Below are 26936 nucleotides of genomic sequence, written 5' to 3'. Positions count from 1 at the left end.
AACCACTACACCACACAGGGAGGCGTTCATGCATTTATTCACATGTGCTGCAAAGAGGAGGATAGTGATATGAATTTCAGCCAATATGCCTTTTAGTTGCCCATTATAAATGGCAAGGCTATTCAATGTGCGATGGTGCTTGCGGAGAGTAGTGGTGTGTGAACGTCTCCATCATCAGCATCCAGCATGCCTTGAAACCCATTTGGGCAATTTGACCATTTCCTTCGAGTGCTTTTAAAACCACAGTGTTTTGTTCAAGCATTTTAAAGGAAGATTTGAAATAAATATATGGTGCTTCAGCTCCCTTCCCTGCACGAGTGTCTGCAAGGAAACAGGAGAAACAATTGTTCTGGATGAGCCATAATCCTTGGATTTCCAATTAAAGAAGAAAAAAGAACAAGTCTCAATTTGTTGTATGCTCCAAGTTTCAAGGGGAAAGATGTAGGTACAATTCTGCCTATTTATTTTGTAAGAAACTAGTCTACTCCTGCCTTTCAGTGTTTTTAGCTGATGATTCACATTTAGGAATCAGAGCTAGCTAATTAGATAGAAATAAAGTTAGAGTGCTACATCTATTGTCTGGAGAAGGAACTTGCTGGTTTATTTTTAAGCCATTTGCTGCTCTTCTGGGGTGGAGAAGTGACTGCTTCCACATAGTAAACAAGTCAGAAATCTAGGATTTTTGTGATTAGGCAGCAGTGTGTCTACCAGAAAGCAAAAGATAGCAGTAAAGACAAAGAGTTCATGATCTTTCTAACTCAGATCTTATTTCATACAAAAAAATGTGACACAGCCCATTTGATTACACTGTAAATGGCAATGGATACAAAGCCTGTCATTATATTGCAGAGTTGTGGCTAAAAAAGCATTTGATACACCAGCCCTTTCCTGCTGTAGAAGCAGTAACAAATTCTATGATAATTCATGATTTTAGTAGGTTTGATTTTGACAGAGTTAAAATAATCTATGTGAGGCATTTCAGGGCTTTCCCTTTACAGCATACAGAGAGGAAAGGCAATCTGGCCACGTGAGATCTCCTACTGCATTACCAGCTCACTTTGTTTCCTCACTGTGCACTGAGAATGAACAGCTACAGCTGGGGTTGGAGGAAGAGAAACCTGTGCAATCCAGGTTCCTGATTGGGGGGAAGATTTCAAGGGTCATACTGCTTATTGAGCATGCATCCAGATTTGTTTGAGGGGAGGTTAGATGACGTTGTGACAAAGCTAGTGTTAACCCACACTTTCCAGTGCATTTTCCACCCCTTTCCTTATCAGAAAAGTCCAGTCTTTTGGGGAAGCGAGTTTGTGTCACAAGAATTCCCAATCAACTATAATTGCACATCCTGAATTCGCCAATATGTGATTGACTCCCACTCAAAAATAGCAACAGTAAAAGCTTTAATGCCCAAATATGACTATTCAGGTGTTCAAAGAACATAAAGTGCAGAGTAGTTTAGCAGTTAAATCTTTCTTCCCAGGGAACTCTTGAGAATTTTAGCTCTGTGAGGGGAATAGCAGTCTCCTAACAGCTCTCAACACCCATAACAATACTTCTCAAGATTCTTTGCAGGAAGCCAAGACTGTTTAAAGTCCTAGGATGCTACTTTAAATGTACAGTGCAGGTAGGGCTATAGATTCTTCATGTAAGTAATTTAGAACCCTGATTACACAGTGTTCTAAATCCCACAGAAAGCCCATGTGTGCAAGGCAAGTTCCCTGCTTCAGACCTTCCAGAACTTAGTTTCCATTCCCTTCCCCCCCAAAATGAAGCCACTTTGGCAAGCACTTAGCAGCAGTCCTCTTAAACTTTGCAGCTGCTTCCTCCTCCTTTCTAGTTTTAGGCTCTGTTTGGAATCATCTTCTGTGTTGTGGGTCATGCTGATGTATCATTTGGACTAATAGTGTAAGACGTTGCAGTGGATTCCCCACCGCCCCTGCTGCAGCAAGTGATAAATGTTTCAATGCTTCAAAATTTGTAACAATAATTATTTTATAAAGAAGAGAGATGTAATGGCCTCAGAATCAGACTCTCCAAGTTCAGGAAATAGTGCCATGGATTTCTAGATGATGGGGCAGAGGAGGGAACTATGAGTCCAACTAAGTCTCCTTTTCCAGAAGCCTGGAGGTTGCACTTTCATTGTCCAACAAAGTCTGAGGAACGTGCCTAGGCCATCTCTTAACAATGCCCCTGGTGCAGAGAGCGAGTGTCTGATCTGAAAGACTCTCCAGTGTGCCTGATACAAGTTTAACAATAGGATTGTTATGCACACCCCAATCTCTGAGTGGTGTGATTTTTTTGGGGGGGGGGGTGCACCATGTTCCTGGTTATACATGGTTTTATTTACGCATATAAACTGACTGAGCATAATATGGATGGGTTCACAGCATTAGCCCTCCAGCAGATCTTGCTCCCCCACTGGATTTTGGGCGGGAGATTCCAAAACCATAGCTCTGGACCAAGGTCATAGCCAAGTGGGGATTTGAACCCTGGTCTCCCAGGTCCTAGCCCAACACTCTAACCACTATTCCACACTGAACATTTTTGTACATTCACCAATTATATCATCTCCAGATGACATCCTCTCCCACTGCAAGAGTTACCCAATGAGTTTTGACTACAGTGGTAATTTGGATTACATATGCTTCAGGTTACAGACTCCGCTAACCCAGAAATAGTACCTCGGGTACTATTTACTATTAGAACTTTGCTTCAGGATGAGAACAGAAATCGTGCTTTGGCGGCGCAGCGGTAGCAGGAGGCCCCATTAGCTAAAGTGGTGCTTCAGGTTAAGAACAGTTTCAGGTTAAGAACGGACCTTTGGAACGAATTAAGTACTTAACCCGAGGTACCACTGTATATGTGATTTTGGCTTTAGGCGTGATCCCCAGAATGTAAACCCCTGTGTAAGTTGAAATCAATTAGACTTTTGAGTAGACATACATAGTAGTGCAGTTAGATTTTCTTTTCCCAAAGGCACAGTTGTACTCTCTAGGAGCACAACATACAAATTGTAATGAAAATAATACAGAATTGGAATGGTGTTTGTAAGAATCTCAGACTGTGGGTGTATTCCTGTAGTTCAAGAACTATAGCTAATCTCTGGTCCCAGCTATGCTTTTGTTAACTATGTTTTAAGGGTTGGAAACCTCCCTTAGACTTGGTGTTTTCTGCTAGGTTCACGGAAGGACATATCTCAGTTTCATTTTTCATTAATTCTAAGCTTTTAGATAGTTCTCATCCCCCAGTGATCTGAAAACCTTATTTTAGAAAATAGTAGAATCAAGGAAAAACATTGTATAAGCTGAATTCATTATAATGCACAACTGCTGGGGCACACTTTATATAAAGTGGTTTAGTATACTCTTTGTAAGCATTTACCTCACGTGAAAGTTTCTATGTTTGTCCGAATATCAAATGATGGTTGTGTTTCAGTTCTTGATTTTTTACAGAAAGTGTAAATTATGTATTATATCTTTCCATGTATAAGACTTGGGTTTTTTACCAAAAAAAATGGTTTAAAATTGGGGCTCGTCTTATACACGGGTAGTGCTAAGGGGTGTTTTCTTAATTTGGAGTCCCCCCAAATAGGGGGGTGGGGGGTGTCTTATACATGGGAGCGTCTTATACACGGAAAAATACAGTATGTTCCCTTTAAAATGCAAACTGAATTTAATTTCTCCCCGGGAATGATGGCAAGTCACCAACCAAAGCCACTGGTGCTGCAGCACCAAGATACATGCTGCACTCAGGTGGCCATAACAGGCATTATGGGATCATGACGTATTAGGTGGCGAAGCTTCCTGAGAGCTTCGGCTTTCAGCAACTGCCCATTAATATTACAACTGCCTGATGGTAGTGACCCCTGGTTCCAGGCCTGGCTTTAATAAATGGTTGTTACGCTAGGAATAACAGTGGATCTATTACTTTTTATTCTCCCCATTTCTGATATTCATGCATGGGTGCCAATGTTTATGTAGCCAAAATGGCACCATCTACACAAAAGAGGGTGGTATCAAGTGGCTCAGTGAAACGTCAGGATTTTCAGAAATGCCACAAATATTTAGGGGGGAACCCTCCCCTCATACAAAGGGTGGTCAGGCCACAGAATGCTGAGCAAGTTTTGGGTGGAAGATGGCATAGAGTATGGCTGTCAGGCGCACTAAACAAGAACACTCCACACTGCTACATTTTGTTGCAGCTTCCACTTCCAGCTTCCACTTCTGGCTACTGCTTGCAATACTGTAACACCTGCTGTGCTGTCTTAACTAAAGCTTATAACTCAAGATACAGAGTTTGTGTCCATATAAGGATTAAAATTACAAATCAGTCATTAAAGCTTTTTGGCATAAGGCAGGTTTAAAAAAAGCAGAAGACTGGTAATAATGAACAAAGAACTACAGAACCATGTGTCAGGGAAATTTAAATATAATAGTATGAACAGCATGTTTGGAGTAATTAAACACTGGTTAATGAAATTAATAATTCAGAGCTCTTATATAAAGCTGATCAATAAAGGGGGTAATTAAACCCATAGCATATTGCATATATTAAGAGTTCCTGTTATGGTTGCCATAGAAACCTTAACTTTGAGTTCTCTTCCATTTGCAGGTTTAAATTTTTAGCCTCAGTGTTGCATTAACATACTATTTTTTTGCATTGAATAAATTTGCCAATAGAGGATTATTAAGGAGCTTGACGTTTCTAAAGTGTCTAACCCTGTAGTTAATCTGCACATCAACATTTTAAATCACAAAAGTATTAATACTCAGCTCACAGAACATTCAAGATGTTCTGCCTTTGATGTGCTTATGCAAAGTTGGACACCATTTTAAGGCTTCAGTTGCACCAGCTTCCTGAAAAAGCTTCCCCCTTTCCAACTACATGGTGTGTTAGGAAAAGGTGCAAACTTAAAATCACCAGAGCTAAAGGTAGGTGAATAAATAATCATTGACTACAAAAACACACACCCTGCAATACAAGAAATCCATGCACATTTTATTAGCCCCATCCTCCAGAGCAGGGTTGCCAACCTGGTGCCCTCCAGATGTGGTCACACTTCAGCTCCCATCAGCATCAGCCAGCATGGTGAGGAATGAAGGGAGCTCTAGCCCAAAACCTTCTGCAGGGGAACACATTTGCTATTCCTAATCTAAACTAATATCCTGGACCAAAACCCGAGTGTTCTTTATGACTGAGGAATCCTCAGCAATATCAATGGGTTTGGGGAAATAGGATCTTATTGACAGGAGGAGGGCCTCGAAACTAGGGGTTCCTTGGCCCTGCCATACCTTCTAGCACTGATCCAAGAAGGGCTAAATTGAACCTTAGATACCTGACTCTGCCACTAATTAACCCCTGCCAATTATCAAGGAGGTGGAGCTAGGATCCCCTGCTCAGTTCCAGTAGGTATACCATGTCTCTGAGGGTCAGCAGGCGAATCAACCAATTGTGCCTGAGACAGCATGGTACTGTAGAGGCTGTGCAGAGCTAAGTGCCCAGGCACACTGTCTATTTAAGGGAAACTTTCAGGAGATCCAATCTGCTGGGTGTAAGGCCAGCCTTTCAATGTGATCCAGTTCTTTGAAGACTTGCAGCATCAACCTTTAAATGAACGCTTAGAGAAACTGAAGACAACAGTAAAGTAATGCTAGTCTGATCTTTAGTCTGATCTTATATTGTGTGTGATATGCACAGAAGGATACTGAAAGTTGCATTCCAATTTTCACCTATTAATTTTTTAGGCTTTAAAATAAAGCTAGGTTGTCATTTAGAAGCTTTGTTATTTTCTTGTCGGGCTCTGTTATTTCCCTGTTTCTTAAAAGTCCATTTTAGAATTGCATTTTTGGTACTATTAAAGGCCTATATTGCCTTTTCAGAGGGATGTTTTTTCACAGGAAAAGAAAATTTCCTTTACTGCTAGCTAAGCTGATCTTTTGGCTTTCTTCCCAGAATGAACTTCAAAGTACTTCATATGGGTATTATATTTTGAAAACCACAATTTTCTCTGTGGAAACTGAACGAAATTAAACCCAATTAATGTAATTTATGTCTGTGCTGCCAGAAGAGAGTATTCAATACGTTTGGTTTAGTGGTCATATTGGTCCCTCTGATATATCATATAAATTAAATTATATGCAAAAATATCAAAAACGTCTTGTTGCAAACTGGCAACAAGAAAGAAGGGTCATGTTCAGGCTATGCATGTTTACTTGGGAGTAAGTCGCATCAAACCTTAATGCAGTGCCATTTGAATGTAAGTGCAGCCCTGCTGGATCAGAACAAAGGTCCATCTCAGCCAGGATTCTCTTACCAACAGCAGCTAGCCAGGTGGTTCCCAGAAGCCAACATTTAGGGTATAAAGGTAATAGCCTTCCTCCATTCCTCACCATGAGCCACTAACATTGAGCTATGGTTACAGTTTCCCTGAACCTGGAGATTCCATTTAGTCAACATGGCTAAGAGTAGTCAATTGACTGATCCTCCATGAATTTGTCTAATCCCAAAGCCATGTAAGTCAGTGACCCTCACCATATCTTAGGGCAATGAACTATGCATCGTGTGAATAAGTTATTTTCTTTCGTCCGTCCTTAATTGATATCAAGTCAATTATATGTCCCCAAGTTCTATCACAGAAAAAAACACCTCCATCTACTTCTCCAACACCATGCATAATTTTAAAAAACTGTTATCATATCTCCCCCACCTTAACTGTCCCTTTTCTGAGCTAAAGGTGACTACATAAGGTGCTCCAACCCCTTATTTTCATTTCTCAGTGTAATATCTCTTTTTGAAATGGAATGACTAGAACTGTACACACTATTCCACACCAATAATGTGATACTGCTTATTTTACTCCATCCCTTTTTTGATAAATACTGTGTGACTACTGCTGTTCCCTGAGTTGACCATTTCATTGAACTGTCCACTGTGATCCCAAGATAGCTTCCTATTTAGTTAACAGCCAGTTCAGATTTTATCACTGTGAAGTTGGGATTCTTTTTTGCCCCAATATGCATTGCATTGTATTTATTTATGCTGAACACTTGATTTGGCTGCTGTCCCAGAAGGAAGGCTGAATCTTCAACCATTTTGTTGTTGCTTTTGGCAGAAAGGATAAAAAGGACCTTGTTATTGCCAGTTCAGCCTGGAAATAAGTAGGTATTGTGTACCATAGTTAACTGGCAACAGCTATGTACTTATTACCTTTTATATCCTGACTTGGCAATGTAGTTGGCCAGGCCTTTATAATAAATATTCAAGGCAGCTAGCAAAACAACCCTCCCCCCCCCAAAAAAAACCCCTGAAAGCAATACAGAATAATAAAAACAGTGAAGATATTAGTAAAATTACAGCGAAACCTACAACTAAAAGACAATAGCATCATAAAAGACAGCTTAAAGATGGAACTCTGCAAAGGCATTATTCAAGGAAGCAATATCAGGAAAAAAAACCTATAGAACAAATATGTGCAGCCAATCATATACAGAAATTAGGAGAATATACCACAATCTTTCACAAGTCTGTTAGTCAAAAATGCAAACATAAATTGGAATTTTAAGGAACACATTGTAAGTGCTATGGATTTTGCTGTTCTGTGAATTTCTGTGAATAGGACTGTTGCTGTGTTTTTGCTTTATGATACTAGATGTCTTGGGCTTGACAAAGGAGTGTGAATAGCCCAGAACAGGTGATGTATACTCATGGAAAGATGTGTCCCTGTGGAAGGAAGCTAAGGTTAGAAGATGACTTCTTGATACATGACCACTGGGATATTCAGAAAAGGGATTAGGGGGCATACACTTCCCAATTCCACTTAAGGATGGTGTAATCTAGTTCTGTGTCACTGTGCAAATGCACAAGAAATAGACTGCAGTTTTGGTAGTTAAGAGAGTTTGGGGGCTCGGCAAGCTAACAGTACTAGAGAGTGAGGGAGGTACACCCTTTAGAGATTAAAGACTGATTGCCTACCTGCTTCTTCTCACCTGTAATTCATGTCTATGCACATTATACGGCCGATTTATTCATCCATCTTATTTCACCTTTACATTTTAAGTGTCCAAAGCAGTGTGCAGTGGTACCTCGGGTTAAGTACGGTACTTAATTCGTTCCAGAGGTCTGTACTTAACCTGAAACTGTTCTTAACCTGAAGCACCACTTTAGCTAATGGGGCCTCCTGCTACTGCCACGCCACCGGAGCACGATTTCTGTTCTCATCCTGAAGCACTATTTCTGGGTTAGCGGATTCTGTAACCTGAAGCGTATGTAACCTGAAGCGTATGCAACCTGAGGTACCACTGTACATCATCAGTCACAATATAAAACGTTTGAAGAAGTCAGAAGCTAGCAAACAAGAAGCATAGCTGGTAAAATACACTTCCTGAGAAGTTATCGGCTGTTATGGCCCTTTAGTTGAGGAGAAACCCGAATAATTCAGAGGAGCTTACTTCTAAGTAAATATGTATTGGGGTTGGCTCAAGGCAGTCGTGCTCAAAGCAGCCCCACTGACATTAATGTAGTTTTAACTCCATTGCCTTCAGCGGGTCTACTCTACACTTGACCGGATTCGCCTTCATGTTTCTTAGCAAAGCTGAGGAATTTTAGCATGCAAAATGTGTGAATCTTCCACCTGGCCAACTCTCCCGCTGCCTTTAAGGGAGAAACCCTCACACACACATAAATGAGTAACATGTTCTTTTCAATACCATGCCTTGCTATTTAATTCCGAAATAAAGCCTCACTCTCCCGGAAGCACCCCGGATCACGTCGCGTTCTCAACCCTCGCCTAGCGCTAAGAAATAGAAGGAAACTCCAGGCGGTTAATCGCGCTTAAACCCGGCTGCGGCGCATGCGCAGAGTGGGACGAGAGCCACTACTATGGAGAGGAACCCTGCGGAGCGGAGAGAGCGGCGACGGAAGGGCGCTCACGACGTCTTCGAACACCTTCGCTCCCCGCGCTGGCTGGTTCTGGATCCGGGGCAGAACGAGCCCACCGCCATAGAGATGGCCTGGTTGCAAGCGGTTCCGGGTTACTTCCGGAAGATCCCGCCTCTCCCTTCCCTTTCTCTCTAGAGAGGAGGAAGGGAAGAAAACAGAGCCGAGTCCGCTGGCTTCGGAGCGCGCTGGGCCTTGCCCAGTCAGCTGCCTCTCCCGCACCGGAGTAAGTTGAAGGAACGAATACCATTCGGGGGGCGGAGGCATTTTTTGGGGGGGGGGCGGGACGGACGGTTTCTACGTGGCCGTTCGCACATTTCCTCCTCAAGATTCTCGCTTGGAAGCGAGCGGGGCGCCAGACCCGGCGGGTGTGTGAGGGAAGGGAGGGGTCGTTTCTCAGATACTCGAGGTGCTGGGGGGGGGGGAGCGGCTGGGCCTGAGGTACTTATTCATGGCGGGTGGGGGGTGTTAGAAACTCTGGGGAGAGACAGGGTGGTAGACTTGAGGGAGACTCCCGGCGGTCGCGAGTGCCTTGCGGGGGTTCCGGTGGGGCCCGAAGGCCTGGCAGATGCTCCGGGTACGGATTGCCGATAAGGAACAACAGCCCTTGTGACGTCAGTGGTGTTCGGAGTGAGGGGGGGTTGCTACTTTCTCTGCTTTCTAGCGGCCACCAGAAAGTTGCCTCGCTCGCGCCGGCGATGCCCGCGTGGACTCGCGTGTGCTGCCAAATCCTTCGAACGGAACTGTCTGCAATACAGGCAGAAAGAGCTTCTTCCCAAGGCCGCGCTGGATGGTTGCTCGGTTTCATTAAAAAATAAAATAGAATGTGAAGGTTTCATTCTGTATCTGGTGGGCCACTTGCGACAGGCAAGGTTGTACCCGAGAGCAAGCTCGTTCATGATTACTGTACTGGGGAAATGCTTTATCCGTGGGGCATGGTCTGCGCACAGTGGTGGGGATGTTTTAAGGTCACCAAAGTGGCTGTCAGTAGAATTTGGTAACTGGCACACAAAAATGAATGACAGCTGTTTAAAAAGAGAGAGAGAAAGGCTGTTTAAAAAGATTGTCCTTCTTGGAAAAATTGTGTATCAAGCTATCTTGGAAGGGAACACACAGATGCTTTTATGTGCGCTGATACTAGGAGCCTAAAACGAGGACACCATTAAGGTAGGCATATGGAAATCGGTGAAATCAGTGGGGCATGTTTAATGTGGTTAGGTATGGAAATGACAGGGAATCGTAGAAAAACAGCTTTGCTGAATCAGAACAAACAGGTAGCATCATGTTTCCAACCGCAGTGGTTAGCCAGATGCCTGTAGGAATCCCTGTAGGGCAGAGTCATTTAGGAAATGTAGAAATTTTTCCTTTTCATCATGATCCAAACATGTATTTATCAGTGTGTGTTAGAGTAATTGAAGTTGCCCATTACTATGCTTTCTTCATCAGATACCTTCTTTACTTCATTCCTTATCTCCAGTTCACTCTTGAGTGCTTTGAACAGGGAGATGATAATTTGTGTCCTGTATTAAATTGCTTTTGCTCCCTGATTTAAACATATAGGAGAACAAGCCTTGTTGAAGATGAGTCAAAATGGGAGGTTACCTGTGGACAGTAACTCCTACACCAGCAGCCTTTTGGGGTTTGAGTAGGGGTGATCTAACCCAGTTCATCTTGAAAGGCTCCTGAATAAATGTAGGAATAAATGGGAACTTCTCACAGTGGAGGCTAAAAAATCCATACTAGAACTGGTAATGTTGAACTTTTTCATAAGTGATCTGGAGTAATGGATGAGCAGTTGACTAGGTTTGCAGACGACACCAGGAACACGAGGAAATTGCTAAGAAGTCTAATGAGGTGAATGAGCAACAAAATAGCAAATAACGTTTAGTTATGAATAAATTGGTGCCTATTAGCGCAAAAAATCTTAACCATGTTCACGCACATACTGACTTTCTCTGAACTGCTAGCAGCTGGTCACCTGGTGAAATTGAGTGGCAGTAGATTGAGGATGAGCAAAATAACATTTTACTTCCCATCACACATACTTGTATGTGAAAAATTGGCCACAAGTTTAGATGGCTTTAAAGGGGGATTAAACAGATTCATGAAGTACAACTCTATTAATGGTTCTTAACCATAATGGTGAAATGGGGCCTGCTGTCTTGTGGGCTCTGCTTATGCAAATATAGACAGATTGGCAAGTGGAAAAGTGGGTCTTAGACTCAGATCTGTAGAGTTAGAAGGGGCCAGCGAGATTATCTAGTTAAGCCTCCTGCAATGCAGGAATCTTTTGCCCAATGTGGGGCATGTATCCAAGATTTGTGATAGTAACAGTCTCGTGCAACTGGATTCAGCATATTCTTTTATTTATAAAATTTGGAGGCTTCATTGGATTCTATACAAGTTTAATTTTTGAAGGGAAAAACCCCACTTGGATTGTTGTTTGGCACATTATTTTATTGGCATATTGTTTTATTAAGTTGGGAGATGTCATTAGAATCTATAGAAGTTTTAACTTCTGAAGGAAAAAGAATGAACAGTTGGCTCCTACTTATAGAACAGTTGGCTCCTACTCCTTGTTCAAAAGTGGGATCTTGTTTATAGAGGAAAACATATAAATGTTTCTAAAATTATGTTCATGATTGATTAGTCTTTATTTGCTTGTAGAGTAGTTGTGGGTGCTGTTTATGAACATTGGGCATTTCAAGGTAACGTATCTGGTCTGCTTAGGCCTTAACCCCCACCGCTTTTTAAAGATAATGAATTGGAAATATTAAGAGTGCCTACCTTGCTTTCCCAATGCATCTGGAAAATAATAAATACTAATTTTGATGTGTCTGTGCTTGTGAATATTTAAGGAAAATTACGTTGTAACAACACGTTATTGCCAAAAAACACTCGTAAGTTATCAGCTTGTAGTAATGGCTAATATATGTAAACCTTATGACTTACTTTGGTGCCTGATTTCAGTTTTGTTTTTTTTAAATAATAGGTAGAAGAATACATGTTTACTTTCAGCATAGAAGAGCATGTTCCCAAATTCTTCCAACTTGGGTCATCCACCCTTCCCACTAGAACATCAACAATACAACTTCTTCATTAATCTTCCAGTGAACATACCTCCTGTTCTCTTTCACCAGCAATTCCAGAATACAACGTAAGTGTGGTAGAATTTTAATCTGAAATTTCCTGCCAGAAACAAATCTTGGATTTTTAAAAAGCCTACTTGCAGTGTTAACATTATCACATAAACTACCACAGAGAAGCAATTTAATGTCCATTTGAGCTTTAGGTTTGCAGTGAAAATAAAGTTTGAGTAATAAACTTGAGTACTGTAGTTTGTATTTCATCACAGTACTGAATGGTAGCATGCATGTTCACTTTATTACTTAAGTAATTACTGTATGAATGCTTGGCATGAATAATCATACTGCATTGTAATTTTCCTAGAACTCCAGTAAGTGGTAATCTTTTGACCATCCCACCTGTTTCACCTCCACCTTTTGCCTATAGAAATGGCAGCCCAGTGCATACATCAGCTGCACCTGCATCATTCCGAGGCAGAAAGTAAGTGCATTCTGTGGTTCTCTTCCATGTTATGTTCCCTTAGAATAAAGCACTATAAAATAATAGAAATATAATACTGAAGTGACCCCCTATTAAAGGTGTTACTCTTTGAGACTTTTTATGACAATTTGCCCACATTTTGTTTATTATGATGCCTATCTTGTTAGATGCTGACACACTCTCAAAATGGGAAGTTTGGAGTCATTTCCCACCCAGCTGTATTTCTCCACTGTTCTCAAGGGTGCATATTGCTATGTGTTTGTGGCACTGTTCATGCATTTTTTTCTATTTGCAACCGCAGAAAAGCTAGGGAGTGACTATTCCCTTCCCATACCCACAAGGGAAAATGGCTGTGAACACATCTGTTGTAGCTTTGGTAACTTTATTGAAAACAATGGAGTCATACCATATGCAGATAAACAGAGGAGACCCTGGCATTTTTAGGTGTTGGTCCTTGAATCTTTACTGGTATTTTCCAAGTTAATAATATTTTCAAGACCAGAAGCAGTATGCTGGACTGGATAGTTTGGTCTGGTCCAGAAAGGCTGCTCTTATGAGAATGTGTGAACCAGATTTACTGCTCTACTGATAAGGGTGAAGTGTGTGAGGAATAAGAACTGGTCAGTAGCCTGGATCCTGAGTCGTCATCGTCCTCCATGGACTACTTCCTCTTCCTTCCCACTTTTATCACAGGGCACACATTGCACACAACCTCTCACTGTAGCACTCTCTTCAGATTCAAAACTGCTCTCTTGAATAGGAAGTATTTCAGAATGAGAACTGTATTTGCTGTGCATAAGAATGGCTTGGCAATTTGATCTAGCATTGTCTTTCTATGGGACACAAATTGAGCGCTTGCACATACTTTTGAGTTCCCTGTTTTAAGACTTTATTTGCATCATATCAAAGTTGGGCATTCCTCTTTAAAAATAATACACAGTCTTAATTGGTAGCATTGACAGTTCAGTCTCTCCCCCCCTTGCATAGTTAAGTACCGAAATTGGAATAGTCAAACCTCTCTTACATTTTTAGGAGGCTGAAAGAGCAGGATGTTCCTTATCAAGTGAAGCGCCAGCGATTTCATTCACCTCATCATGAATCTGCTTCAGCTAACCAAGTAGTGCCTTTACCAGAAGATCACAGGCGGTCATTCCCTGGATCAATTCCTTCGCCATTATTTCCAGCACATTACATCTCTGATTTGACGGGATGTGTGCCACCCTTACAAGAAGCTTCATTTCCTGACCTTATAGAAACTGCACTCCCTGTGGCCAAAGATAAGGTAAAATTGAGAACAGGTGCTCTTTTCCTTTCTATAAAGTTTTCTGCGCAAGACAGTGGCTCCCAAATCCTGGGCTGCAAGAGGAGCTGAAGGGTATCTCAAACAGAGCCAATGTGTTGGAAACATTTACACTGAGTCTTAGAGCAAGGATGACTCTTTGAGCAAGTATAGATTTCCACTCCTGCCTTCAGGAGAACCAGTAACATCATTCCCAAGGGAGGGAGGGAGAGTGTGTTGGGATTTCTTGCCACAGCCAGTGCTTTTTGTAAAAATAATAATAATAAATAGTTAAAATATAATTGAAGAAGGCTGGGGAATGTGCATCTGAATTGTCACCTTTGCCCCTGACTGCAATGGGAATGGCAGAATGTTGAAGGATAATAGTAAATGATTTATCCTGTGGTTGCAAGGAGGATGCCTGCTTCTATTGTGGGAGCAGATTGAAGAAACACATGAAACAGGAACACTGCTTTTAATAGTAAAACTTCCACAGTTCTGATTGTGTTCAAGCAGCAATAGTAATACTATGTAGCCATGTATTATTGCGGCAAGAACAACAATTTTAATTGCCTGTGTGCTGTCCAATAACAGATGTTTGTCTGTAGAATAGCAAAGTTTAGAGTCTCACTAATCAGGCTCCTGCTAAATCATTTATTTACAGTGAATTCTCGTAGGACTTTGATTGGTGATTTGGAGGGAAAACCTTTTTAAAAGTGTGTGTGTACACAAATGTATTTACTATATATGTATAAGAGATCATACTGATAGTTGTATAGTAAATGCTGGTTTGTTTTTTGCATATGTTAAGCTAAGTCAGCAAATACTGGAATTATTTCAAGTGTGTCAACAACAAACCTATGACTTGAACAAAAAAGAGCTTTGCCGAACACAACTCCAGAGGGAAATTCAGCAGATCTTTCCAAGTATGTTATCATTCCATATGTTTCTGACACTCAAATAGTCATGTTTTTAATTATTCCCTTCTGCTAAAGTATAAGGTTTTATTGTATGGTTCTTTCCTTGCAGATAGTAGACTCTTTTTGGTTGGATCCTCACTAAATGGATTTGGTACTCGTAGCAGCGATGGTGACCTGTGCCTGGTGGTTAAAGAGCAGCCAGTAAGTACTAGAAGGAAAACCTGCTGTCTGTGAAAATAGCTTTCCAAGATTCTTAGCTTTTTTATGAGAGAGGTTGGAAGGGGAGCTGCAGTGTAGGAAGGGGCTGTGATGCCAGAGATCTTTAACAAATTTAGTTAAAAGGAAATTAATGAAATTCTAAACCTGAGTCTTTTTCATTTGCATTTTCTGCCCCTGCCTGATGACTTGGGCCCCCAACAAATCATGGTCAAGTGCAAATATTTTTATACTTGTAGAACGGTGGTGAAGAATTGGCCTGGTCCTTATCTCCCTTAACCCTTACAGGCCAAATATGATAGATGGGCAGGGCCACCCACCGTTCGATCACCTGACATCACAAGGACTTCAGAGTGGCATGCCTGTCTTGCAAAGAACCCTGCACAGTACTTTGAACTACTTCAGATCAGTTAATAATTGTTCTTTAAAGCACTCTGAGCTCTTTGCAAGTCTCTTCAAGAATTGACTGGCAATGGAGTTCCCAGGTATCCTGCTTTTCTGCTGTGATCAACTGGCTGTGGAGTTGCCCATGGAGAACTCAATTGTGCAACTGATCCTAGCTGGTTTATTTTCACTACCAATCAGCTGATTGGTGAGACAGCAAGCCACGCCACATGTGGGATAGGTAGATGTGGTTTGGACGAAGCAGCCAAGTTGGAATTGGTTGCCCCCAGGCCAAAGGTTTCTCATCCCTATGGTAGAGGCAGTTCATATTACCTGGCTGTTCCTTCTGCCTACTGGGCAATCAGATGCATAAGGTCACATATAGCCGCCCCATCAAAGGTATACTTGCAGAATTTATGTACTGTATACATTCTTTTCTGTATGTGAAGGCAGAAAACAAGACAGCTGACACAAGACAGCTTTTTAAGATGAGGGGAGGCACACTTCAGAGGAGCAGAACCTGTAGCAAAAAAAACCAAAATGAATCTGCTTCTCTGTAGCCGAGAAGAAAAAAGGGCAATTAGTGATGGATCATATGCATTTTTTAAAAAAAGAGTACCTCTTAATAGAATGGAAACTTCACCAGATAATTTGAATAAAATAATCACATTTCTGGAACCATACTATCACTTAGATTAACAATGTAACTGCATTACACGCTGCATTAGCTTTAATCGTGCTTTTAAAAAGACCTACTTGCATTATTCTCATTCCTCATGAAAGCTGTTAATGATTAGCAATACTCATTATGCAAATACACCTTATTCAAGTAGGGGTTTAAGTTGTATTCCAGGAAGGGCAACTTAACTCACAGTGTCTCTCTTTAGTTCTGATAATTTTTCTGTTTTCTAATCTTAAGTGAAAAATGGTGTGTGAGCATAACAAGTATTTTTTATGTAAATAACAGGGCAAGATCGCTCCGATTATTTTATCCCCGGTATCTCACACTCCCAGCATTATTATTGTTGTTCTTGTTATATTATAATTATTATTTATTAAATTTATATGCTGTCCTTCATCTGTAGATCTCAGAGTGGTTCACAAGATAAAAATACAAAATACATAATAAAAACTAGAACAAACCAAGCCAATGACCCCTTCCTCTAAGGTACTCTGGCCTGGAGCCTGGTAACATTTAATACCTTAAAACTTGCACTATGAACTGAGCGCTTGAAAAGATAACTAATGGAGGTGCTGTATTATCAGAGTTACATAATATAATTTGGGGGCCTGAGGTGGAAAAACCAATGTTATATCCAGGGAGTGAAACACACACACACACACACACACACACACACACAAAACACTTATCTGTCCTTTAATGATACCTCCAAACTGGACTCTTTACTTCTGGTATGTTGTAGGATCTGCCCTGAATGGGACTCCCAGTGTGCTCTTATTCAAGCACCAATCATTTTAACCCTTTTGGTCTTGTTTCATAAATGACACATGAAAGTTACGAATGCATAGGTTGTTGCAACGGTGGAAGTAGAAAGATGTGATCTTTTAATTAGCTTCTATTTAATTTCATGTGTTTTTAACAGATGCCTCCACTGGTTTGTTTTAATAGATATAAAATATTCAGGGTTGTATCCAACACTGCCATTCTACTTGCACAACAAAACCTCCCCCTCTTCCCTGCACCCCCCTGCACACCATCAAAAACTGCTGCAGAAGGTTGGGGGACCCTCTGAAGCAGATTTGTGGGTGCGTGAGAAGAAGAGGGGAAGGGGAAGTCCTGTTGTGTGAGTGGAATGCAATTCATGCACTTTTAGATACAACCCTCACTCATTTCCTGAATGCATCTGAGTATTAATGGATGTAATTTATTTCAGATTAATCAGAAGACTGAAGCAAGACACATACTCAGCTTACTCCAAAAACACTTCTGTCGGAAGCTTTGTAAGTTCTGGACTATGTTATAGTGAAATGATGGTTGGCTAATGCTTTGTGATATGCAGTAATGGGCAAGAAACCCTTACATGAAAAAGTTTACATTTAACTTAATTAAGACTGCATTTATGACTGCCCAAGTGAATGGGTTGGATTTGAGGTTCCCCTCATTCATTATTTAAGGCATATCTATGCTGCCATTCATCACTGGTACCAAGGTGGCTCACAACAATACAAATACATTTCTCTTAAAATCAGCGCATTAAAATACAGCACAAATACAAAAGCTGTAGTAAAGCCGCCCTATTGCACTAAATGTTTGACATAATCATAGTTGGTCCTTACATTCTTTTGGAAGAGGTCTGACCCGGGGGCGGAGACAAAGAGGAGAGTTGGCGGCAGCTTCCCCTCCCCTCCCCTCTCTTGGACACCGGTGCGCAAGTGCGCCCCCTGCGCCACTTTGCAAGGTGAGCTGCAGTGGGCTCCCTCAAACCCTTTGGGGGACCAGTGTGGTGCAGTGGTTCAGAGCGAAAGACTCGTAATCTGGGGAACCGGGTTCGCGTCTCCGCTCCTCCACATGCAGCTGCTGGATGACCTTGGGCCAGTCACACTTCTCTGAAGTCTCTCAGCCCCACTCACCTCACAGAGTGTTTGTTGTGGGGGAGGAAGGGAAAGGAGAATGTTAGCCGCTTTGAGACTCCTTCGGGTAGTGATAAAGCGGGATATCAAATCCAAACTCCTCCTCCTCCTCCTCCTCCTCCTCCTCCTCCTCCCACGCATGTGCCCTGGGCGGCGTTAACATACGCTCCGCCATTGTTCCCTTCTGGTTATCTCAAGATGGATCTCAGTAGACTGGTCACATTCTACAATGTCTATATAAGGGCATGGATGGTGTTCCTACTGTTCTTGAGTTGTTTAAGGCTTTATAAGGAAACAAAAGAACATTAACCTTGGATTGGTAGCAAAGTGGCAGCCAGTGCAGTTATTTCAGAAGTGGGGCTCATGGTAGGTAGCCGCACTCAGCAGCACAGCTTCCACATTCTGTACTAGCTGCAGCTTCCAGACCAGCTTTAAGGGCATAAAGTATCTTATTAAGGTCATCTGTCAGTGTGCCCAAGGCATTAATCTGCATGCTTGCTTAGTGTTTTTTTAAAAAAACAACTGCAGTCGGTCTTGAACTTGGAAATTAATGAGATCTGATGGTTGACCAAATACAATTTTATCCATGAACTGAATAAGAATGATTGAAATGTGTGCATGTTTGGTGCAGTACAGCTTAAGAATTGCTGTGTCATAAAACCCTTTATCTAACTCTTATCTAACCAGGGTAAAACAGTGTAATTGCTTTGCCCATTGCTGTTTAATATATCTGTGAGATGTTCTTTTCCCCTTCCCTTTCAGCAAACTATATTGAGAGACCTCAGCTGATTCGAGCAAAAGTGCCAATAGTGAAGTTCAGGGACAAAGTCAGGTAACTATAATTTCCATTAGTTTTTAGCTCTTGTTCTTGAAGAAATGTGCTGGGTTCTTTTTTATTGTGTGGCATAGTTCTTAATAAGATAATGGTTACTGTTACCCAACCCACTGTATGCCCCTGTTGTATAATCAGTGGGAAATGAATCAAAAGTGAGTTGTTGTATATGGATTTCAGTGGGGCTTAAGGTATGTCCTGGTATTTTGATATGCTTGCCTTTTATGCTGTTATATTTTATTTATAGCAGAGTGATTCTCTGTGTGGCAGCTGATTTAATTTCTCCAATAAATGGCTTCCATAATAAATGGATTGTCTTCCATTCATTATTTTAATACAATATAAAGAGGCCCTAATTCACTTTAGAGCTGGAGAGTAGGTTGAAAGACGTACAGTGGATCTCTTCTTTCTGCTTTGCCATGTCTTTGTGGGAGGTTGTGCTTCATCAGAATCCCAATGTGGCTAAAACACAAGTTTTCTTGTCTGTGTTTACATCTTACTTGCATTCTTTATAGAAATAGCAATGTCTGCAGGGGTTGCTTCTGCTTTTGTTTCAGCTGATTCTTCCAGCTTCTCTCTTAAGACTTCTTCTTTTAAGTCTCTGCTTTTGTTTTTTCCTGTCTTTCTGTGTATGTCTTACTATTAACTGTGCTGTACCTCAGTGGTAAGCACAAACTTTGAACACAGAAGGTCCAACCCCTAGGTCAACACCTCTAGTTGAAGGGATCTGGTGGCAGGTGATGTGATATACTAGATGCCTGCCAGAAACCCTGGAGAGCTGCTGCTAGTGAAGTAGCCTATACTGTGCGAGATGGCTCAGTCATCTGAGCCTTTAGAAGGCAGCTTCCTATGTTCTTAAGGCAGCAAGCTATGTTCAGTGATGGTGTGAGACAGCACAGAGGGTTTTTGGGTAGTGTAAATAAAGTACCGTATTTTTCGCCCTATAGGACGCACTTTTTCCCCTCCAAAAATGAAGGGAAAATGTGTGTGCGTCCTATGGGGCGAATGCAGGCTTTCGCTGAAGCCTGGAGAGCGACACCGACCCCTCTTGCTCTCCAGGCTTCAGGAAGCTATCCCCCAAGCCCGGCAAGCTCCACTTCCCAACCCAGCCTCTTCTCTCCTTTGCAGTTTGATGGGGGGGGGGAATGGGACCGTGTCCTACTTCGGAGTGAGTGTGTGTGGCCAGTGCCTGCGAGGAGACCCAAGTTAGGCAGAGGCTTTCCGCGGGGTGGAGGCAGAGAGAGAGAGAGAGAGAGAGACCGAGGAGTGCGCTCTTCCGACGGAGCTCCTGACCCACAAGCAGGCGGCTCTGGCGTCCCCACGAGCGCACACACAAACACGCCCATAGCCAGAGACGCGTCTGTCCGCACAAGCCTTAGTCAACACCCGCGGCGGAGAGAGAGGGAGAAGCAGAACTGCGCTGGTGTGTGTGCCATAAAAAGCGCCCCCCCCATTCCAGACTTCTTTCTTTTAAAGTTTAAAGAGCACGTTACATAAATCTGCAGGTCAGGTTCTTGCGCTTGTCTAGGGGCCCGAAATCGCAGAGAGCTGCTGCTGCTGCTGCTGCTGCTTCCGAGGCAGGGGTAGTAAGGGAGATGGGGGCGAAAGGAGGTAGGTGACAGATCCATTTCCCCCACTACCGCCACCAGCACGGTGGAACCAAACTGCGTTATGATTTTAAAACCTTACGTAAATGCCCCGACCCCCGCGTTAGCGGAGGAAAACATCTTTAAAGAGGGTGGGCTTGGGAAGGGAGGGCACTTGCTTCCCCAGACACAGGCGAGTTCTTGCAAAAGAATGGGAGGGGGAGATGAGAGCTCGCACTCCGGTTCCTTAGCCATCGTCCTTACGCAGAGTAGAAGCCACCCAAATCTCTCCCCACGAAGACCAGCCTTCGAAACGGGCAACCTTAATTTCTCCTTGGGCGGCGGAGCGGGAAGGATGCAGCGTCTCAAGTTCTCTCCCTCCCCCCGCCGCCCCAACCTTACACAGGCTGAAGTGTTTTCTTCTGTTGCAAATGGGCACCAGGGGGGAAAACGGAGCCCTGGAAATCGCCCGGGCGAGGCTGGGAGACTTTACAAAATGCAGCTCCAACCTCTTCCTCGCTCGGACAAAGTTTCAGCTTTATTTAGAGGCAGAAGCAGAACAACATCCCAAGTCCAGCCCCGAGGAAAAGGGGGGTAACTCAACTAGTCAGCAACCCCCGCTTCCTTTCGCCCGCCTTTTTGTGTATCTTGTGTTTGCGTGAGGATGGTGGCTCCATCAGGGACTGCTTCGGCCGCCAGCTTCCTTGCCCTCTTCGCTATATCGGAGGGTTTAAGCCCCCCACCCATCCTCCAACCCTTTTATTGAATGCAAACTCCCCCTACCCTCCCAAAAACTATGCCTGAGCTTCGCAACATCTGGGGAGGGGAGGATGAGAGGGAGAGAGAAAGGGCGCGTTCATGAGGACTACAAAGTTGCAAATATGGCTCCCCAGTCACCCTCGCCTGATCCGCTGCGAGGAGGCAATGAAAACTGGTGATCGCCCTCCCTCTGGGACCCGTTCTGGGGGCTGGGGTTGGGGGAAGCTCGGGCTTCCCCCGCCCCAGCCCCGCGCCTGGGGGGAAAAAAATAATTCCCCCCCCTTTATTCCCCCCCCCCAAATCTAGGTGGGTCCTATGGGCCGGTGCGTCCTATAGGGCGAAAAATACGGTAACTATGCGATTGTCACCATTCAGCCCTTTAGCATAACACGTTCATTTTTTATGTAGCAGCATTTTTTTAAGCATTCACTTAACTAGAAGTTTGTTTGTATTCTATCTTCCTTGACCTCTAAAGCATGTTTTTTTAAAGCTTTTCTGTTATTGCCTGGTTGGTGGGGATAAATCTTTAACACCCACATTTTATTTAATATTGGTTATGAAATTATCCCTGGGCAGATGGCTGAAGGGTGAGAGGATGGTCTAGATTGGCATGTTGGCCACTGGAGATCCCCTGGGGCAGCAGTGGAAAGCTCTGCCACTGTCCTGCTGGTGGTGGGAAGAAAAATAGGATAGAGTTCCAAGCAGCAGAATTTTAAGAAATTGGTTAAAATGTCTGGGGAAATCCAGGTGTTTAGCAGCCCAAATCGGAAGTGTTGATTTTTTTGGCTCAACAACTTTGGCCCCCTCCCAAAAAAGCTCACCCTTTTTGTCTGGATTTTCACTTTTTGAAAGATGGCAACCCTAAAATAGGATGGGGAGGGCATAGATCTGCAAGATCCTTACTGCTTTGGTTTCCCCAACATGCCCTGAACCTACTCCAGCCTTGAAGATGGCAGAATTCCCTCCCACCAAAGTAAATGAGAGAGCGGGGATAATGAACTCCCCCTATGGGGAAAGATTGTAACGTTAGCAGCTTCTCAGTTTAGAGAAAGGGCGAGTAAGAGGAGACATGATAGAGGTATATACAATTATGCATTGTGTGGAAAAAGTGGATAGAGGAGGTTTTTTTCTTCCTCATAGCACTAGAACTCAAATATCCAATGAAGCTGAATGTTGGAAGATTTAGGACAGACACTTACTCACAGTGTCATTTGTTAAACTAGGGAGATTGCTCCCACAAGAGAGAGTGGTTGCAACCAACTTGGATGGCTTTAAAGAGGATTAAACAACTTCATGGAGGATAAGGCTTGTGTTCCACCTCCGCTGTTGGGAGGCAGAATGTCTCTGAATACCAGTTGCTGGGCAAAGTGCTGCTGCACACATGTTCGCTTGTGGGCTCTCCTTAGGGATCTAGTTGGCCTAATCCACAAGACTCTTCTTAATGGAAAAAGAGCCCTCTCTTCAACACTGGCTCCTGCTAGCTGGCAGGGCTCTGGACGTGGCGATAGTTCTGCCAGGGATTCTTGCTTGCATGGATTGCTCTTTGTTTCTCTTTGCACATGGTTTTCTGCCAAGTATCAGGGGGCAAGTGCGTTATTTTCTACACTTCTGCTACTTCAAACTTTGTCAGAATTTCCTAGTTCTCTTAGTAAAGTGGAAAATAATTTTGTACCTTTTGTGCTAACTTGCTACTTGTCACGGGGCTTTGGTTTCCAGCTAAGATCAATCCATTACAGTTACCTTAATTATATTAAGTTGTTCAATCCTGCTTTAGAATTCATTAGAATCCATTTTCCCAGGACCTTGATAAATTATGTGTCTGCTTAAATATGTGGCTTGCTATGGAGCAAATTGAGAGTCAGATTGTGAGCAGCGCTTAATTGTTGCCTGTGCTCAGTACTGGAACACATAAAGCAGCAAATGCCTTTGAGCAGCAGCCAAGTGCATTTTATTTCCCACTGATCCATAGCCCAACCTTCCACATGTAGAATTCAGAGGCAGAGCTGCCAGGCCAGAGAGTACCAGATGTGAGGTGGCATGATAACCTGCTTAGTAAAAAAAGCTTGCTTAAAGCTTCACATTTCTGGTATTGTCCACTCACTAAAGGATGTTTTGGCTGTTAACACTTTTCATGGGGGCAACTTTATCTGTAAATCACATAAGGTGAAAATGGTAATATTTGGAAAACTTGCAATTGTTTGTGGCTCAGCAAAGATGCTTCTGGGTGTTTCAGCATATTCCATGGTTATATATTGGTATAAATCTTTCCAAATTTTTCATCATTGGCATGTACCCTAGGGAATGGTCACTCCAGAAAAATGTCTCATTGAAGTGGGAAATAGGTTACCGTGGCAAGAACACTTGAGTTTTATTGCCCAGCTACTGGGTGGAGATGACAGCATGCTGTACCAAGAAATTATAGGGTTTTAATCCAACTTTTTCAGACGAGTGACAGTTCTGAAAACACTAGCCCTGTTTTTGTTTACATTTGCACACAAATGAAACACAGATGGTATTCTGAAAAGCAAAGCAGGCTTGTGTTTGTAAATCAGTTCCACAACAATGTTTTTAATCATACCATAATGAAATAACTGTGTTAGGTGCCTGCTGCAAACTTTTTTGTTTCAGCAAATCTACGCAAAATACAATTTAGGGATCTTTATTTGTTTTGAAAAGTTTTCCTTAGCTGTGTGTTATTGATTATGTACACTGGTTAAAGTTTTGTGATTAAGCAATATATAAGTCCTAATAAATATATAGGATTTATTTGTTAAAGTCCTTGTGCAAATTTATTTTTTTCTCCTCTAGCTGTGTGGAGTTTGACTTGAATGTAAACAATGTTGTAGGAATAAGAAATACATTCCTTCTCAGAACCTATGCATACAGTAAGTAGTCTGTATTTTTTATATATATAGATGGTCAGTTACCTAAGATTCTCTTTCTGTGTTTGCAAACTGAGATGCTACTCAGTATCTAAGCTTCAATACTAGATAGGCATACTTGGTAGTAAATCCAGCTATTTCAGTCGGACTTATGTCTGAGGAAGCTTGTATAGGATTAAGCTGCAAATATTTTATTATTATTAAAAAACACACCAAATGTATTGAAATTCAGTTGTTGAGGCATGCTTTTAATAAATTGCTACTTTATTTTATTGTACTTTGTTCACTGCCTAATGCTTTCAGTTTAATATAGGCCTGATATAATTTAGCCTCATAATTTACTTACTGTTCTATTACTATTGTTGTTAATATTACTGTTATTTAGACAAAAGGGACCTGCAACAAAATGTTGTAGCAAGGAATGGTCCTGCAGTTTTCCACTGTACTTCATTCATTTCCCCATTCCAGGTGTACAGTTTCCCTACCATCACCACCACACAAACAGTTAGTAGACCACTGAGCTGTTTTGGTGATTCCTTCTCCCCTCCCCTTAGATTTTTTTCAAGCTTTTCTGGACTTGCGCAAACAATGAGGCACCCCCCACCAACCATGAATATATCTCTAATGCATGGCTGGTGCTAAGGATACACCTTCAGAGAACGACTTTACTGTTAGCATATAGGACATCACCATCAATGCCATTTTTACTGAACAATATAAGCTAAAAAGACAGGACTTGGCTCAAAGAAGCTTAAATATTCTAAATTTAAATTGTACCAGGAGACAGCAAAGAGAGGAGGTGGAAAGGGAGAGCTTAGGGCTTGAAAACAAAGAAGGGAAATGGGGCAAGAGAAGAAAATATAACATGGGATTAATATGATCAAATATTGTTGCTCTTTCTTATTTTGGCCAGGGAGAAGGACCAGCGATTAAGCCAAAAGGCTTCATACAAAAAGGTCACTATTAAGAGAGGTGGATTTTCATAGGTAGAGATACTTCCAAGCATAAGGGACAGCAAGGAAGTACTGGTAAAAACTATTTAAAAGACAGTACAGTGGTACCTTGGTTTAAGAATAGCTTAGTTTACGAATAACTTGGCTTAAGAACGCTGCAAACCCGGAAGTAGGTGTTTTGGTTTGTGAACTTTGCCTTGGAAGCAAAACATGTTCCACTTCCTGTTGAGTGTGTTCCATTTGTAAATTGAGTCCCCCGCTGCTATGGGAAAGCACGCCTTGGTTTAAGAACACTTTGGTTTAAGAACGGACTTCCGGAACGGATTAAGTTCATAAACCAAGGTACCACTGTATACCTTTTGGTATCTACAATTTTGGAATCGTGGGTGGCAATGATACATTCATTGAAAAAGTGGGGATACATGTATGTGTGTGGGGAGCTTTATAATTGGTGTTTATCTAATGAGATTGGCTCAGCTGCTCTGCCTGATACATTTTTGTTTTGTTTTGTTCACAGTTGAGAGTCGAGTGCGTCCATTAGTGCTTGTTGTTAAGAAGTGGGCAAGTTTTCGTGGCATAAATGATGCCAGCCGAGGCACTTTAAGCAGCTATAGTCTCGTGTTGATGGTTTTGCACTATTTACAAAGTAAGTATTTTTTTAACTTTGGTAGTCCGCCCCCAACCCCTGACTGACTTACCTGGATTGCTTCCTGCTTACCTTTAGCCACTGTTCTAGAACTTCTAGGTGCATCTCTAGATAAAGTGCTTTTTAACACCTTCACATGGTGCCACATTCTCAGTATATCACCCTAGAATATATATTTTTACATTAAGCATACATATTCCTCTTCTTTCAGAGTTTTGACATTCCTCTGTGATCTAACTTCATGAAAAAATACTGTAGGATTATTGTTGGGTTTCTTGCGATATTTTAAAATACAGCTAACAGCAGGAAACAAATTGGAAAACCCCATCCATCTTAAAAATCTTGTAACTAACTATGTTTTAAAATGTAATATAAGTAATAGCTAATGTAAGTAAGTAACTAATGCTTCTATTATTTATTATACATTTCTATTACACTTACGTGCAATAGAATGCTGTTCATCTTCCTTAAAAAATATCCATTTAGTGGATAGAGATGTGAAGTTTCAATAGTGACCATTCATTAATTTTTGGCAAATTGAATATATTTGGTTCTGGGTGCAAGTCCTTCATTTTTTCCCACTGCACCATTCTTGTTCTTGTCTTCATTCTTGTATAATGGCAGCCACTTACCTCATCACCAGGAGTGGAAAACCCTTTTTAGCCTCAGGGGCTGCATTCCCTTTGGGGCAATCTTTTCAGGAGCTGCAGGGTCATTGTTGGGCAGGACAGGAAGCAAAAGTGGGTGGAGCAAAGGATTTGACAATAGGTTACATTCCAGCCGTGGAAAACACACACACCTGCCTTTCCATCCAAGCAAGGAAGTGGCATTATCGCAGTTAAAGGACACATTCCATCTAGGCAAAAAATGCGCAAGGACTGCTTGGAGCACAGGCACCAATCATTATGACATGAGGAGTGAGGGCGTGGCCCAAGGAAAATCTCAAGGGCAGGACTAGATGGATTTCACCCTGGCAAGTGAACAAGCTTCTAGAAGAGAAACAAAACATTCTGCCCTTGACAGCCTTCTGCATTTCTGGGCTCCGTATAGAATGGGGAGGACTTCACCATTTCCCCCCATGCAGCATAGTAAGCAAGCTGGAAATTGGCATCCCACCAAATTCCTTTTCCAGGGGCCACACTCACACTTTGTGTTTATGCTGAAAGTGCAGGAGGCAAAGCCTTGTTAGTTTATCCAGCACAAAAATAAGTGGGCTAGTGGCAGAGGTATGGATAGCTCTATCCTTCCACCACTTGTCTACGACACTTCTGTGCTTGATGTGCAGGAGGCAAAGACTTTCAAGTCACTCAACATAGAAACCAAATGGGCTGGTGGCCACTCTCCAAAGCTCTCGTGGAGGAGGCACACAAAGAAGGGCCTCAGAGA

At 42.2% G+C, this 26936-nt stretch overlaps 1 protein-coding gene across 4 annotated transcripts in view; it reads left to right on the top strand.

Moving 5' to 3' along the window:
* Nucleotides 1–9007: 9007 nt before the first annotated feature.
* TENT2 (terminal nucleotidyltransferase 2) overlaps nt 9008–26936 on the top strand; it is a 34208-nt gene continuing 16279 nt past the window's right edge. Inside the window, exons 1-11 of one of the 4 annotated variants that reach the window (XM_080973818.1) lie at nt 9061–9160; nt 10706–10788; nt 11927–12091; nt 12385–12501; nt 13534–13783; nt 14592–14706; nt 14810–14901; nt 17196–17262; nt 18655–18724; nt 23878–23954; nt 25422–25550. In XM_080973818.1, the coding sequence (XP_080829944.1) occupies nt 11964–12091; nt 12385–12501; nt 13534–13783; nt 14592–14706; nt 14810–14901; nt 17196–17262; nt 18655–18724; nt 23878–23954; nt 25422–25550 (1045 nt within the window). In that variant the 5' untranslated portion in view covers nt 9061–9160; nt 10706–10788; nt 11927–11963. Of the gene's footprint in view, nt 9161–9620; nt 9807–9909; nt 10102–10705; nt 10789–11926; nt 12092–12384; nt 12502–13533; nt 13784–14591; nt 14707–14809; nt 14902–17195; nt 17263–18654; nt 18725–23877; nt 23955–25421; nt 25551–26936 lie in introns of those variants that run through there. The other 3 variants (XM_080973817.1, XM_080973819.1, XM_080973820.1) reach the window with 3 other exon arrangements.

This window comes from Podarcis pityusensis (assembly GCF_964106645.2).
Source record: "Podarcis pityusensis genome assembly, chromosome: 11".
Taxonomy (NCBI): domain Eukaryota; kingdom Metazoa; phylum Chordata; class Lepidosauria; order Squamata; family Lacertidae; genus Podarcis; species Podarcis pityusensis.
This window is presented reverse-complemented; position numbering and strand designations above follow the sequence as displayed.